At 48.2% G+C, this 16,769-nt stretch overlaps 1 protein-coding gene across 7 annotated transcripts in view; it reads left to right on the top strand.

Moving 5' to 3' along the window:
* The window catches only part of LOC105490534 (adhesion G protein-coupled receptor D1), a 188,416-nt gene that overhangs the window by 33,274 nt on the left and 138,373 nt on the right, over nucleotides 1-16,769 (top strand). For all 7 annotated transcript variants that reach the window (XR_011608646.1, XR_011608645.1, XR_011608648.1 and 4 more), the window contains 6 exons: nucleotides 1,473-1,727; nucleotides 5,421-5,485; nucleotides 6,682-6,837; nucleotides 12,106-12,165; nucleotides 14,997-15,114; nucleotides 16,007-16,117. Coding sequence is in view for 3 of the 7 variants with exons in the window: in XM_011756281.3 (XP_011754583.2) it covers nucleotides 1,473-1,727; nucleotides 5,421-5,485; nucleotides 6,682-6,837; nucleotides 12,106-12,165; nucleotides 14,997-15,114; nucleotides 16,007-16,117 (765 nt within the window). In the remaining 4 variants the exon portion in view is untranslated. The remainder of the gene's footprint in view (nucleotides 1-1,472; nucleotides 1,728-5,420; nucleotides 5,486-6,681; nucleotides 6,838-12,105; nucleotides 12,166-14,996; nucleotides 15,115-16,006; nucleotides 16,118-16,769) is intronic.

Below are 16,769 nucleotides of genomic sequence, written 5' to 3'. Positions count from 1 at the left end.
AGGTTTAAGATTTTTTTTTTTTGAGATGGTGTTTGGCTCTTGTTGTCCAGGCTGGAGTGCAACGGGGTGATCTCGGCTCACTGCAACCGCTGCCTCCCAGGTTCAAGCAATTCCTCCTGCCTCAGCCTCCTGAGTAGCTGGGATTACAGACGCCTGCCACCATGCCCAGCTAATTTTTTGTATTTTTAGCAGAGACAGGGTTTTGCCATGTTGGCTAGGCTGGTCTCGAACTTCTGACTTCAGGTGATCCACCTGCCTCGGCCTCCCAAAGTGCTGCTGGGGTTACAGGCATCAGCCACCACGCCCGGCCAAGATTCTCTCTTTTTTTTTGAATGTGGATATTCAGTTGTTGCAGCACAATTTGTTGAAAAGACTCTGTTGCATTGTACTGCCTTTTCTCCTTTGTCAAAGATTGGTCGACTGTATTTTTATTGGTCTATCTCTGGGCTGTCTATTCTGTCCCACAGATCTATTCTTCTGTTTTTTTCCAATGCCACACTGTCTTGACTACTGTAACTTTTTATAGTAAATCTTGAAATTGGGTAGTGTTGTTCCTCCAATGTTGTTTCTCTCCTTCAATATTGTATTGGCTATTCTGGCTCTCTTCCTCTACATAGTTTATCAATATCCACAAAATAACCTGATGAGATTTTGATTGGGATTGTGTTGAAGATATAGATCAATTTGGGAAGAACTGACATCTTCACAACATTGAGTCTTTCTATCCATGAATATGGAATATCTCTCTGTTTATTTAGTTCTTGTTTAATTTCTTTCATCAGAGTTATATAGTTTTCTTCATATATTGCTTATAAATGTATTGTTAAAATATATGTATTTCTTTTTCCTTTTTTGGCACCAATGACAATGATAATGTGTTTTTTAATTGTAAATTCGACTTATTTGTTGCTGACAGATGGAGAGCAATTGACTTGTATATTAACTTTGTAGCCTGTAATCTTGCTATGCTCACTCATTAGTTTCAGCTTTTTTCTTGATTCTTTTGGATTTTCTACATAGACAATCATGTCATCTGTGAATAAATATATTTTTATTGCATCCTTCCCAATATGTATATTCTTATTTCCTTTTTTTGCCTTATTGCATTAGTTAGGCCTTTCAGTACAATGTTAAAAAGGAGTGGTAAGAGGGGACATCCTTGCCTTGCTCCTGACCATTTTTTTCTTAACTGAGCTTATGGTCTGATTGGTTGGCTCTTGTGTCCTGGCATTTTTCAAATATTTTAATCACACTTGCTTGTGGGCATTTAAATTTGTAACTAGTATGTTAAAATAACAAGGAGTCTCCTTGAACTGCTTTTGGAATTTAGGGCATAGGGATAAAAAGATAATGTCTTTCCTGTGCTCCAAAGGACTGGGGAAAGTCAGGTCTGTGTTATACCTTGTGAGAAACCCGTGCACGGGGAGCTCATTCCCACAGCACTCAGAAGGGCGATCTTCACTCTTTTCCAGGCCCCTATTGGACTCATGTCCTATTTACATGGAAATCCAAGGAAGGCCTGAAAGTCTACGTCAACGGGACCCTGAACACCTCTGACCCGAGTGGAAAAGTGTCTCGTGACTATGGAGAGTCCAACGTCAATCTCGTGATAGGGTCTGAGCAGGATCAGGCCAAGTGTTATGAGAACGGCGCTTTTGATGAGTTCATCATCTGGGAGCGGGCCCTGACTCCGGATGAGATCGCCATGTACTTCACTGCTGCCATTGGTCAGTGAGTGTGAAGGGCTGGGGCAGATCTGCTGTCTGTTCCCAGGGTATCTGCCTCCTTTCTTCCCACTCTCCTGTTACAGCTATCAGCACTGCAGGCATGAGACGTGTCCTACTGAACCTTATAAACACAGTTGTGTGTTAGAACACCTGTTCCCTGAGATAGACAAGTTAATAATTTACTAGAGATGCTCTGAGATGAATATTGTTTTGTTGATCATCACAAGGTTTCGAGTTATATGTGACGGAGGATTATAGAAGGCTTTGGATAGCAAATATTCCAGGTCCATTAGTGATTTTGATCAACAAATGTTAACTGTGTGCCTCCCAGGGGCTATACTCTGATGGGCCCTTGGAAAACCCCCAAGATACTTCTTCCTACTCAACACAGGGCAATTGTTCAGGGCAGGGACCTGTGGGTAGGTGGACTGGGGTTCAAATATTCATTGTGCCATAATGAGCCATGAGATTTTGGGAAGTCATTTTTAAAAATTGAGGTCAATCCATATAACATAAACATAACCATTTAAACATGAACAATTCAGTAGCACTTGGTACATTCACAGCGCTGCACAGCTGCCACCTCTACCTGGTTTGGAAACATTTTCATCCTCCCAACAGGAAACCCCGTACCCAGGGAGCACAGTCACTCCCTGTCGTCCCCTCCCCCAGACTCTGGCAACCACTAATCTACTTTCTGTCTTTACCTATTCTGGAGATTCCACATACATGGAAATGTGTAATGTATAACCTTTTGGTCTTAATCTCTCAGCTTTTTTTTGCTCTGTTAAATGGATAAAAATACTACTGCTCCCTCTCTGGGGGTGGTGTTGGGATAATAAAATGAAAAAAGGTCTGTAAGGTCATTAGCACAATGCCTGGCATATGGCAAGAATTCAAGGGCTCTTAGCTGTTTTTAAAATCAATATTCACCTTCCCCCTACAATTCAATTTTCATTTTGTCCACAAGTGAATGCACCATTTTCCCCCCACTGGGTTTCTTTAGTTCCACATAAAATAATCTGCTAAAAAATGACAGCCCCCGTGTAGGCATTCACAAACATGTGGCTGCTGCTTCACTGGCACCCAGCACAGCGGGTGTCAGGACCGGAAGAGAAAGGCCTGAGTTCCAGACGCTGCCTGCTTTCGTTCCGCTTCTGACATTGAGTCCCTCCGTTGTTAGGACTCTGTTGATTGTATGAGAGAAAACCCAATTCGAAATAACTTTAGCCAAGAAAGGATGTGTTTCTTTTTCATTTCTTGCAATGGGAGCTCCAGGGGAAACTCTGGTTCAGAACTGGTTTGGTCCAGGTGCTCACATGATGTCAGTGGCAATCTCTGCGTTTGACCTTGCCCTCTTTTGTGTTAGCCTCCTCCTGGTGCCAAGGTGGCTGTCATGCTTCTAGGGTTGCATCCTCAGCCCTCAGCAGCCTCTGTGGAAAAGAGGGAGCTTCTTTCTCTTATCACCTCCCATGCCGGGGCTGGGCAGGACTCACTTTGGCTCACATTGACCCATGCACCTTCCATGACTCATTTTCTGTGTCTGGGTGTGCAGAATATGCTGACTGGCTTCGGTCTGGGCGGTAGTCCCCCACCCTCAGCCCCCTTGAAATGACAGTGAGGTCAGCCTTATCCAGAACATGTGGAGGAGAGGGGACTCCCAGGGGACAATCAGGGATGCTGGTCTCAGAAGGAACAGATGCTGTGTGGGCAAAACAGCCTGTGTCCACTACAGCTTTAGATATTTACATCTTCCAGCTTCCACCCAGGAAAACAGAATGCATTCCCTCTCCCAGCACTGACAGAGGGCAAATTATAGTGTCCTTCAGAAGAAAAAAAGGGATCAATCTACTGCATTTTATTGCCTAAGGTTTAGAGTTGTCACTTTGAAACCAAGTTATCACTTGTATTTATGTTATGAAAAGCCTCAGACAAATCCTGCCCTCCTGACAGTTTACTTGTTTTAGTAACACTGGAAAGAGGGGCCCTTGTTTCTGGTTCTTGTTCTCGTCAGAGCAAACTCTCTTCGCCAGAACCGGAACTGAACCAGAACTGGATCTACCAGAATCCCATCTCACCTGGTGACCTGGTCCTGAAGACAAGGCATATAATGTAAAGCATGTATAGGAGAATGGCTCTTAAAGTCCCTGGAAGGCCTGTGTGGGGCCCAGTCTACCACTGCTCGGTGAGTCCAACACAGCCGAGTTCAGGGCAGCCATGCAGAGTGACAACTGGAACTGCAATCCAGCCTGCTCCCAGCCAGGCCGGGCCTCAGTGGGGACATGGCCACACGAGTAGGTAGAAGTCTTTCTTCACATGAAGATCTGTCTGCATTTGAAGCCGTGCTGGGGCTGTAGGTGCCCAGAGGGGGTCTTTTTCTGAGTGATCTGGCCAGAGGGGGAACCCTCCTCTAATCTCATGAGCCAGAGCTGGCACCATTTGTTGACCGGTCTGTCCAGGTGTGGTGGCCTTTCCTGATACAAAGGCACAGTGCTGACCGTCTGTCACCCTGGCCAGGTGTCCCCTCTCCCCCACCACTGGAATGGACAGCAGCTCTTTCTGTAGAGGAGGAAGGAGGTTGTGTTCAGAGCCGTGCAATCTGAAAGCATGTGTCTTTGGGCCCTGGAAGCACACTCAGCACATGGGAACTGGGATCGACTGAGGACCTGGCAGATTCTCATTTTCATTCCAGTCTCCGTGGTCATTGCTTGCAAGGGTAGGCAGGATCGCTGGACCGATTTTCACCATCCCTCACTCTGCTTTGTGGACACACACGAGTTAAATGTGAGTTTGACGTGACTCCTCTGTAACTCATTGGCACCTGAGGAGTGAATGTCACTCTAACTTGGAGAACAGAGTGGTGCTAGGGTCCAGTTCTCTCGGCAGCGTCACACCTTCTGCGTTCACCAGCGGCCCAACCCCACCCAAACCCAAGGGCTCAGTCACTCTTGCAGCCAGCCAGGGGTGATGATGTCATTTCCTCAGCTCATCCAAAGCAACTTCAAGAGATTTTCCGAAAATGAAGTAGAATATCTGGTTAAGTCTGTGTTCTCATCAGGAAATAGCAGGATTAGAAATAGTTGGGGATGAACAGGCAGAGAACAGCAAATCTTGGCTTAGTCTTCAATCTTAAATGTCTTTATTGTTTGTAATTATTCATCATTAACCCCATGCGGGCTGTGTGCAAAGGATAGCTGGAATCCTTGGGCTGGAAGGGGCTCAGGAAGACAGTTTTCTCCACTGCTTTACTGAGGCCTATTCTCACTTCATCAATCTCGGAGGAGGCGCTCTCAGGGCTCCTGTCTGTGCTGGCCCAGCGAGTTGCAGCCCTCCTCATTTTATTTCCAACCAGTCTGGATGCAATTGAAATCTATTTCTTTTGGTTCTTTATTTATTTGAAATTGGTAATCCTTGTACAAAATCATCTTTTGATATGCTGACTTGCACGAAGGGTGTTCAAAAGCGATTGAGAATACAAATAGAAAAGTTATGTGACCTGGGAAAATCCATATGGCTGACCCATTCAGCTGATTTCTTAGGCCATAATTTATCTCCAGCAACATTCCGACTCAAAACGTTCTCAGCCTCTCTTCCATGTGTCTGAAGCCGGTGCATTTTTAATGAGGACAGGTCTTCCTTGTGGTGAAAAAAGTGACCATGTTTTAGTCCTTAATCCAGCATTATTTTTTCCAGGAAAGCAAGCTTTATTGTCTTCAACGCTGCCAGGCCTCTCCGTGACACCCACAGCAAGCCCCACGGTGAGCAGATGCGTCTTCCTTGGCCCCCCCCCGCCCCCCGCTGACATCCTTCTGCTTGGGCTGTTTGCTGGGAGAGAGAAAATTCTATCAGGTGTCTGGGCTCTTTGTCATCGGCAGTACATTGTCTGGGAAGAAATAACAAATGGAGGCGAAGCCAACTGCAGTACTAATTCTTGGTGCTAAGAATGACTGAGGGGAAAACTCTCAGTTCCTGCCACCAGGAGCCTCAGGTGCCCAAAAGGAAATGCCGTGGGCCGTGGGCTCCATGAGTGGGGAGTGAGGAACCTGCCCCGCTTGGCTTCTCTTTGTGCCCTTTTCGTTTGATGTGAAAGGAAAAGCTCAATTCATAGAGAAAAATTCTTGTCTGGAATTAGTGTTTGTAATCAAAGAACTGTCCTTTCTTGAGAATGTTAATATAATAGTGAGTGCACGACTCTGACCTATCTGCTTGGGTTCAAATCCAAGCTGTACCACTTATTTTTGTGTAAGCCTCTCTGTGCTTAGTTTCATCCATCAAATGGGGACTTATTTCATAAGGTTGTTGTGAGGATGAAATGTTAATACAAGCAAAATATTCACAAAAGTGTGAGGTACATAGTAGAAGCTATATTACTATCATGGTATAAAAACATTTGACCAGCTGGATGTGGTGACTGCGCCTGTAGTCCCAGCTGCTCAGAAGGCTGAGGCAGGAGGATTGCTTGAGTCCAGCCTGGGCAACATAGTGAAACCCCATCTCTATAAATAAAAAAAGAGGAGCCAGGCACAGTTGCTCATGCCTGTAATCCCAGCAATTTGGGAGGCTGAGGCAGGAGGATCACTTGAGATCCGGAGCTCAAGACCAGCCTGGCCAACATGGTGAAACCCTGTCTCTACTAAAAATACAAAAATTTAGCCGGGCATGGTGATGCATGCCTGTAGTCTCAGCTACTTGGCAGGCTGAGGCAAGAAAATCGCTTGAACCCAGGAGGCAGAGGCTGCAGTGAGCCGAGATAGGCAGAGGCTGCAGTGAGCCGAGATTGCACCACTGCACTCCAGCCTGGGCAACAGAGCAAGACTCAGTCTCAAAAAATAAAATAAAATAAAATAAAATAAAAATTAAAAAAGCGTTCAACCCAGAGTAGGACACATTAAACTTCTGTATAATATTTAGATTTTAGTTCTTAGTAGAAACTCATGTTGCCAATTTCTTTCAGATGCCCACAGATGCCTACCATTCCATCATAGCCAACCTGACAGAAGACGGAAAAGCCTTCCGAAGTCCGGGAGTTATCCTGAGTCACCTCCAAAATGTGTCCCTCAGCTTACCCAGTAAGCCCCTCTCGGAGCAGGCGGCCTTGAATCTCACCAAGGTAAGGCTGTTTGATGTCTGTGTCTGGTGGACCAGGGGTGGCACCCTCACCGGGACCATAGGTGTTTCTGTTTGACCTAGGTTGAGTTTTTAAAAAGCAGGAACTTGGCCGGGCGTGGTGGCTCACGCGTATAATCCCAGGACTTTGGGAGGCTGAGGCAGGCGGATCACAAGGTCAGCAGATCGAGACCATCCTGGCTAACACAGTGAAACCCCGTCTCTACTAAAAATACAAAAAATTAGCCTGGAGTGGTGGCGGGCGCCTGTAGTACCAGCTACTCGGGAGGCTGAGGCAGGAGAATGGTGTGAACCTGGGAGGCGGAGCTTGCAGTGAGCTGAGATCACACCACTGCACTCCAGTCCGGGCAACACAGCAAGACTCTATCTCAAAAAAAAAAAGCAGGCCGGGCGTGGTGGCTCACGCCTGTAATCCCAGCACTTTGGGAGGCCGAGGTGGGCGGATCACAAGGTCAGGAGATCGAAACCATGGTGAAACCCCGTCTCTACTAAAAATAGAAAAAATTAGCCGGGCGCAGGGGCGGGCGCCTGTAGTCCCGGCTACTCGGGAGGCTGAGGCAGGAGAATGGCGTGAACCCGGGAAGCGGAGCTTGCAGTGAGCCAAGATTGCGCCACTGCACTCCAGCCTGGGCGACAGAGTGAGACTCCGTCTCAAAAAAAAAAAAAAAAAAAAAAAAAAAAAAAAAGGCAGGAACTTTTACTTAAAAGTTTGGGTTTCAGGCTTCTCATGAATGACCAGCTGGTGTGGCCCTTCTGGCCAGCTCTGTACAGCTCAGTGGAGCCTCCTTTAGGGGCACTTGAGTCTTTGCTGTGGTTTCCCAATGCCCAACCTGCCTGGTCCCCCCTGTGCAGCCACCTGGCCCCCCTGGTGTGTGGGTTGGCGACTCCTAGTCTAAATAAACTCTGCTACCTCCTGGCAACAGGTAAAAGGTGGAGGGGCCTCCCTGGCGGATCCAGCCATGGGGCGCGGACCACAGCCTGTGCACAGTGGGAATCCCCAAAGCTATCTAAACACTTAGAGAATGCAGCATTTATGGCATTAAAATCAATATGCTTTCTCTTTTTACTCCTCCAAATAGTTTCCAGGTGAAGGCAGAGGGTGGATCGTGGGTTCTCGTGGCCTTGCCGTCTTCTGTTTCAGGGCTAGGGCTTATCTTGGTGGATGCGAAGGCAGAAGGGGTTTTGAGACTGGCTCACCTTGAAAGCATAGCATATGGGTTAGGAGCAGGGTATATGGAGCCCCACCGCTGCATTGACCTTTGATCTGCACTTACTCTGTGGCCTTGGTCAAGTGACATAACATCTCTGCTTCACTTGGCTCCTCTGAGATGTGGAGGAAATAATGACAGCGCCCACTTCATCAGGGATAAGTGGGTTCCTATGTGCACAGAACAGTGCTGGGAACGTGGTAAGCACTTTTCAAGTGTTCTCAATTCTTACTGATTTCCTTGCTGAAGTCATACCCAAAGAAGCACATGCAGAGAAATGTGTTCAGGGACTTGAGACATCTTGGAATGGAGGGAGGTTGCCGTCAGCTTTTCTGTCCACGGAAGAGAAGTTAGACTTCCCAGATTTCATTCATTCATTCATTCATTCATCATTCATTCATTCATTCATAGAACATGCTAGATTCTGGGGATTCAGGATGACCAAGTGCTACTACTCCCTGCTTTTAAGAGGCTCAGGGTTGAGGGAGTGATGGCAGGTCACGGAGTCGGAGAGGGCCTTGAAAGGGAACCACATGGAGCTGCGGGACTCAGCAGTTCTGGAGTCAGAGAGACCTGACTTTGACCCCAGCTCCACCACTCCCGGCTCTGTGTCCGTGGGCAGGTTATTTAACCTCAGCACACCTGCTTGCCCACTGTGACATGGGGACAATGAGATCACCCACATCTCTCAGGTGCTTCTGGCTGGGAGCTACAGAGCCCTTTGCTTAGCGGACTTGGACTTCAGGCCATGTACTTGCTTCAGGCAACAGGAAGCCCAGAGGTGGGAATCCTAGGATTCACTCACTCAGTCTTCACTCACTGCAGGGGCTGGATAGGCACCGCTACAATTCTCTCGGCACTCGGCCCCTTTCTCGCCCAGCTGCAGGTCCCCACCACCCTCGCCTTACCCTAGAACATCCAGAAGGGAAAGAACGAGTCGGGGGACTCCCTACCAGTCAGGGGGAAATGTTTCCCATGGTTCCCTTTGCTGAGACCCCCCCTTCAAATCTCACTGGCCAGAGCTGGGCCACATGACCACACCTGGACCAATCACTAACCAAGGGGAGTGTGATTGGCCACTGGCTCAGCCAATCATGAAGGAGCTCTGGGGTGTGGCCAAAGGCTGTCCAGTGTGGGAGCACTTCCGGGTTCCGAAGGGACGGGTCCTCTGGGTGTTGGGTGGAAAGAGTGGGTGTAGACAAGCTGGAAGGTCCTTATGCATGTACGCACAGGAGCGGGTGTGAGACACCGAGACAGGGCTTGGTATGCAGTAAGTGCTTGATAAATACCAACACTCTTGTTTTTATTGAGATGGGCTACCAGGGGTCACTGTGACAAGCGGTGCCTTCTATGCGGTTAGCACTTAATAAACGCTCACACTTCGGGCACTAGTGCTCTGCCTCTAGCTAAGGTATGCAGTCGGGGCTTAATGCCCACTCTGGGCACTGGCGCCCCCTCCCCTCTAGCCGTGGTACACAGTCAGCGCTCAATAAACCCCCACTCTGGGCATGGGCGCCCTCCCCTCTGACTAGCCATGGGTACCCTGAAGCATCCTCAGGAACGTGCAGCAGACACTTAGCAGGCTCCCTCTGTGTTTCCGGGTGTCTAGGGAAGGAGGAAGTCCAAGCGAGGATTAATTAATTAGACGAATGTTGATTAAACACCCACTTGTGTGTGGGTTGCTTCATTAATTATAAAATGGATGGCTTAATGAGACACAGTTGCATTCTCATGAGTGGGATCACTGATGACTTTATTAATTGAGCACATCGTGCAGCCTCTGCTGTCTGCCAGCTGCTGGGCTTGGTGCTGGGGATGTGTGATGGATATGCCGGGCATTGCCCCTGCCCTCATGGGGCTTGTGGCCTAGGGCGTGTCCAGTTCTCTGGAAAGCTGCCTGTGGGGTGCTGGTCCTAAAGGTCACCCCTCAGAATCTTGTAGAAGTGTGTGTCCTGCCCTAGGGCAGGCCTGGAGCCACTGTGGCCCACCGCCTGCCTGGCTCTGTGATCTCTTCCTCACTGGCTAGAAGGGTCTATCTCACACCTGACACTGTAGTGGCAGCAGTTAACTGTGTCATTGTGGCCCACACTACCCAACAGGTCCCTGAACTGAGTGTGATACAAGTTGCTTTCTTTCTTTTTTTTTTGAGACAGAGTCTCGCTCTGTCACCCAGATTGGAGTGTAGTGGCATGATCTTGGTTCACTGCAACCTCTGCCTTCTGAGTTCAAGCGATTCTCCTGCCTCAGCCTCTCAAGTAGCTAGGACTACAGGCGTGCCCCACTATACCTGACCAATTTTTATATTTTTAGTTGAGATGGGGTCTCACTATGTTTCCCAGGCTGGTCTTGAACTCCTGACCTCAAATGATCCACCTGTCTCGGCCTCCCAAAGTGCTGGGATTACAGGTGTGAGCCACTGTGCCTGGCCCCATTCTACAAGTTTCTATGGTGTCCTGGCTTCTCACCTGTCCACTAGCAGCTGGACAGGAAAATGGCAAGGAATCATTTCCTGTGTTGTACCATGAGGTGCTGATTAGCTATGTGTGGCTCGTCCAACTGGAGATGTGCTGTGACTGTAAGATGCACACTGGATTTCTAAAACTTTGTGCAAAGAAAAGGGAAATATCTAATTAGTGATTTCATATGGATTCTGTATTGAAATAATATTTTAGGTTTTTGAGCTAAGTAAAATACATTATTAAAATTAATTTTACCTTTTTTTTCCTACTTCTTAAAAGGTGCTGGCTGCTAGAAAATTTAAAATGGTAAATGTGGCCCATATTATGTTTCTATGTGACAGAATGCTCTGGATCAAGAGTCAGCAGACTATGGCCCTTGAGCCAAATCTGGTCCATTGCTTGCTTTTGTAAATAAAGTTTTATTCATGCATGCCCATTTGTTTGCGTATTGTCTGCGGCTGCTTTTGCACTGCCATGGCAGAGTTGAGTGTTTGTGACACAGGGCATGACCCTTGAGGCCTGACCTCGTTCCTGTGTGACCCTTTAAGAAGTTTGCTGCCCCTGCTCCAGCTCAGTGAAGACAGGATGGTGGTTATCCCCTACTTCATTAATACTTAAGGCCTTGCACTCTAAGGTCTCAAAAAATATTTATCTCATAAAGATAAATGAATGAACGATGAGTTTTGATGATGTGTTCTCTAAGTATTTAGTGTCTCAGAGTGTGGAAGAAGGTGAGTATTCTGGAGATGGCGGTTTAGTGGAAATATGGGAGATTTTGGTCAGCCTCTAAGTTTAATTTTGGTGCTGGTAGTTGGAGACACACAGTGAAGAGTGTGTGTGAATAATGCAGATGAGTGGAACGGATGTGAGGGTGTGAGGCAGTGGGGATGGCGGGGTCTGGAGTGGGCTGGGGACACATCTACTAAGGCGGTGCCACTCGGCTGTGGTCAATTATGGTTTTATGGGAATGTGGGCTAGGGGCTGTCCAAGCTTCTGCTTTTTTCAAAAGAAGTAGAAAATCCACGTGTTCTCATTTAAATCTCCTGATTAGGAAGCAGTAGAAATTAATTTCATTGTTTCCTTAGAATAATAGTGAGCCGAACCAAACATGGTTTTAAGGTGACCTGACCAAAGGCCCAAGTAGCTTCTGTTTTCTGGAGAGGTCATTTTCAGTTAACACAAGTGCTTCCACATCAGTTTGCTTACTCACCCCAAGAAAGGCACATCTAATAGGCCATGGTTTTCCCATGCATCTCTCCACTCCACAGGCTTTCGCTGAGGGCCTGCCATGTCCCCCAGGCGCTGTGCTGGGGCCCCTCCCGTCACTGAGCAGTGTTCATTCTGATGTTCCAGTGCTGGTCACTGACTTGACAGGGCTGCCACAGGAGCACATAAGATAACGTCCATAAAAGGGCTTTGTAACATGTCACGTGGTCCATGACTCAGCTATTTTTGTTGACTGCTGTGCGTAAAACTGAACTGGTGGTTGATAGCGACACATTGGAAGATGTGGGGAAAACTGAGGGTCTTCAAGTTTGTCGCTTAAGGACTGGTGCTGAGCAGTGTCATTTTGTCCACCCTTAGACCTTCTTAAAAGCCGTGGGAGAGGTCCTTCTATTGCCTGGTTGGATTGCTGTGTCAGAGGTAAGAGAAAAGAACATGGCCGGTTGCGGTGGCTCACTCCTATAATCCCAGCACTTTGGGAGGCCAAGGTGGGTGGATCACTTGACGTCAGGAGTTCAAGACCAGCCTGGCCAACATGGCAAAACCCTGTCTACTAAAAGTACAAAAATTAGCCGGGCATGGTGGTGGGCACCTGTAGTCCCAGCTACTCGGGAGGCTGAGGCCGGAGAATTGCTTGAACCTGGGAGGCGGAGGTTGCAGTGAGCCGAGATTGTGCCACTGCACTCCAGCCTGGGCAACAGAGTGAGACTGTCTCAAAAAAAAAAAAAAAAAAAAAAGAGAGAGAGAGAGAGAAAAGAACATTTTGATCTTCAAAACATATGTGCCTTGGGAACCATTTTGTCTTCCTAGAAGTGGCATAATATGGCCCAGTTCACATACATAAAAAGAATGATGTGTCTCTCAGTCCTGACATCTGGGATACAAGAGCTCATTTTGAGTAGATGTGCAACTGATTCAGAATGCTTTGTCCTCTAAGGCAAAAGAAATGCACGTGTGTCAGTAATGTGGTACTGTCCTAAACATGGAATAAGGATGGAAGAAGGAAATGATGTTTTTTTTCCCCCATGAGAAATGTGTATTTGGTTCATCTTGGTCATTTTATATAATATGTACTTTTTTTTTTTTTACCATCACATCATTCTTGAAAGATAATAGCTTTTCATGTTAAAAGCCACTGTATTTAGTAAGAAAAAGGAGAACACATGACAATATGTACTTCATGATTAAGGTGCCAAAAATGCTTCTCTTGTTCTCGGTACTCAAAATAGCTAGAAAGGAGAATGAAATAATTTTTCCTTTATTTCTTAAAATAACTATTAATTGTACTTACTTAAAAAGAAAACAAGTAAATAGTTGTGGAGAAGTTAGAAAATGCAGATAATAAAAAACATAAAAATCACTTCAAATCCTAAAACTGTGAGATTATTAACACTCTTGTATATTTCTTTATAGTCTAGTTTTCAATTCACTTATATATATATATATGTATTCAACAAATATATTGTATATTTGATTTAATTTGTTTTTCCTTAATTACGTCAATAACACTTTCCAGTGATATTAAGTATTCACCTGCAACATTGTATTAGTCAGGACAGGCCAGGGTGTGCTGCAGTAACAAATAGATCCCCACATCTCAGTGGCTCAGCACAGTAGAAATTTATTTCTCCCCCATGCAAAGTCCAGAGTGGGTCAGAGGAGCCTCTTCTCCACCCAGATACTCAGGGATCCTGGCTCCATCTGTCTTCTGGTGCTGGCTTCTCAACATGTGGTTTCCAAGGTTGCCAGGCAGGGCCAGAGAAGGGTGAGGAGGACTCTTAACTGCCTTGGCCCAGAAGGGTCCCAACCACACCACCATGATATTAAAGTGCTCATTCTCCTAAACCCCGATATTATTTAAAAATGTTTGCCAGTTTGAGAGGCAGAAGTGGCATTTTAGTCTCTCATTATTAATAAGATTGTGTTAGAGTTTACATTTGATAAACTTTTATTTGAATAACTTCAAGTGGAATGAGATTAGGTTTAACATTGGCAAAGGGAGAAAAAAAGGCTCAAGAATGTAAGATGGATACAGTCTTACCCAGAAACCAATTCCTTTTTAAAAGGTATTACTGTTTTCATGATTTCAAGGGGACTTTGTGTCCAAAGCTGCAAGCTGGGAACACCCAGAGGACAGCTGACAGAAGATCCAGACAGATGTATTTTGTGCATGATTTTGAATTAACTGCTTTTGAATGCAAAATATGCAAATCTGTTACAAAGTATGAATAACCAGGAAACTGTCCAGACTCAGGCAGGGCCCAGTATGCATTAAAGGGAACACATGAACCGGCCTCTGCATGCCAGAAACACAGGCTTCCATGTGCTTCACTGGGCCTGCTGACTGAAGTCAGGCCATGGGCCTAAAAGCAAATGTCTAAAATTGGCCTCAGCATTCTACTTCCAACTCATGAGGCTCTCCTGGAGTGCATGTTTGTGGGAGAATGCTGAGGACTTAGCAGCATGCAGGCTCTTCCCCAGAAAGGCGGGAAGAAGAGAAGCAGTGAAGGCAGAGCTCAGTGGCCCAGCTCAGCGGGGCTTAAGAGAGGCCTCTCCCTTGGTGACGCGTGTCTGAGGATGCGGGCAGTCAGCCCGAGAGTGGACGCGTGCACTGAGCTTTGAGTACCAGGCCCTGCACTGTCTACAGATTCAGGTGGCCGGGGGGACCCCCTGCTTTCTTGGGGGCAGTGTCCACCAGGATCCTCTGCTCTGCAACTCAGAAAGAAAAGACGGCTCTGGGAGTAGAAAGCAAGCCCCTGGGAAGTGGAGGCAGCGGGAAGCAGCTTGGGCTGCTGGCACCTCAGAAGCAGCCACCCTTCACGGAGAAGGGGACAGAGCTGCTGGTGTCCCCATGCCAGAGTGGACCTGGGGGGTGATCAGCCCCTCCTTGTGAAGCACAGGGAGGCAGGGGGAGGATCTGGGATGTGCTGACGGTTCCTCTGTGAGTTCAGGGAGGAGGCAGGACCAGGAGTCGGGTCCCCTCAGTCCCAGTGTCTAAGTGTAGAAACGCAGGAGCCAGCAATGGCTGGGGTGATGGGTCCACCCGGGCTGTGTCCATGCTCTGTGAGCTCAGTTAGGCATGTGGCCTCCATGTGGTCACCTCCTGATCCATGGGAAGGGGCAGTTGTGTGACTTCTTCCTCCCTCGTGGCCAACATGGGGAAGCTTGATTTTGTGTGCTTGGTGCACCTGCCTGGTCCCCTGGCTGAGTGGGGTGGATTTTCATGGCTCCTGGTTCTTGTGTTGCTTCAGGACAGCGCCATGGTACTGAGTCTCATCCACACTATTGACACCGTCATGGGTCACATTTCCTACAACCTGCACGCCAGCACGCCCCAGGTCACCATGGAGGGCTCCTCCGCCGTGGCAGGTAGCTGTCGCTTGTAAGGGTGAGCCACATGGCAGGGGCGGGGACTGGAGGCTGCGTTTCACTGCCTTTTTACACCCTTAGCAGAGAGCCATGCTCTGTCTCCCTGACTGCTCTGTCTCGCTCAAACCACATTTGGAAGGAAAACCCGTGGTCAGATCAGGGCAGGATGATCGGCCATGATGTGCAGACAGGGCCCATAAGCTTTTCCCAGTGACTTGGGAGCCAAGCTCCTGCCCTGGGGTGATGGTCTCAGTTCAGAGTGGGAGGCAGAAGCAGCAGTGCCAGCAAGAGTCTGTGGAATGAAAGGGGCGGCCTCGGGTTTCTGGAGTTGGCTTGCTCTCAACGGCGCTGCAGGATAATTGTCACAGTTGTCTAATTGTAGAGGCAGAGGTGATGACCTTTCTATTTTAAAAGTCTTCACCTGCAGCGTATTATCGTGCTGATACTTCGCTGCAAGAGCCAAGCTGGGGAACATGCGCTGAAGCTACACGGGTTAGTTTAGCGGCAGTTTGTCAGCCCAGACCTCTTCCTCTGGGCCATGTTGCCCTCGCCTGCTGCGCTTGGGGAGGAGCCGATGTCACGGCTTTGCTGAGCACAGCCCATCCTTGCACCGGCCTTGAGAGCCGGGGGCTGTGCCGGGGCGGAGGGCGCCCCAGGTGAGAAGCCGTGTGTGGGACAGAATGCTGAGCCTCCCCGTGGCAATCACTGCCTGGGCTCTTCATTTCTTTTTCCTTTTTTTTTTTTTGAGGTCATGCTTTCTAAAGGTAATTATACTTCCGGTGGGGAGCTTGTCCTGTCAAAAAAGAAAAGCAGATGGGGTTTTGCAGTCTGATTTCCTGCAGCCTGTGAGTTCTCTGACGGGACTTCCACTCTCTCGCTGCTTCCACCGCAGAGTTTTCCGTGGCCAAAGTCCTGCCCAAGACTGTGAATTCCTCGCATTACCGCTTCCCGGCTCACGGGCAGAGCTTCATCCAGATCCCCCACGAGGCCTTCCACAGCCGCGGTGAGTGTGGCTGCGCCGGACTCCCTTCCGGGGCGGCTTCCACAAGTCTTTCTGAAGAGTCCCCAAGCTTTGGTGGGTGCCCACCGCACCAGTGAGCTGCGGGGCTCCCCTGGGCTGCCTGTCCTGTCCTGTCCTGCAGGAGAGGGGCTCTGGTCAGCCGTTCTCAAAGCGTGTCCTCGGGCCACCCTCATGGCCACACTTGAGAGGTTCCCTAGTGATGCTAATGCTCTGCCCACTCCAGGCCCCTGAACTGGAATTTGGGGTGGGGTCTGGGAGCATCTAAACCTGCTCGCCTGGTGAATCCGGCCCACTGGGAAGTCATCCTACCTACATGCTCCTAAATTGGCACATGCCTGGTCAGCTGAAGAGAAAAAGATGGGGCCACCTCCCCTCCCTGCTCAGGTAGCTGTGGGCCAGGTGAGGGGTTCATCCGTTCAGGAACATGGGGTTCCACTCCTGTGTGGGCCCAAGTTGAGTCACATAATAAAAATTGAGAGGCTCAGAGGACCTCCTGCCTCTGACCAGGGAGCACTATTGGGAGCCCAGACAGCCCTGGCCATTTTTTGCCACAATGACTGTCACCCTCTCTGGTTCCTGGAAAAGCGAATATGACTCTGCAGACATCTCCTTCCTCTCCTTCCCTCCCTGGGGA

Source organism: Macaca nemestrina, chromosome 10 (genome assembly GCF_043159975.1).
Source record: "Macaca nemestrina isolate mMacNem1 chromosome 10, mMacNem.hap1, whole genome shotgun sequence".
Lineage (NCBI taxonomy): Eukaryota > Metazoa > Chordata > Mammalia > Primates > Cercopithecidae > Macaca > Macaca nemestrina.
Note: the sequence above shows the minus strand (reverse complement) of the source record. Positions and strands in the feature narration are given on the sequence as shown.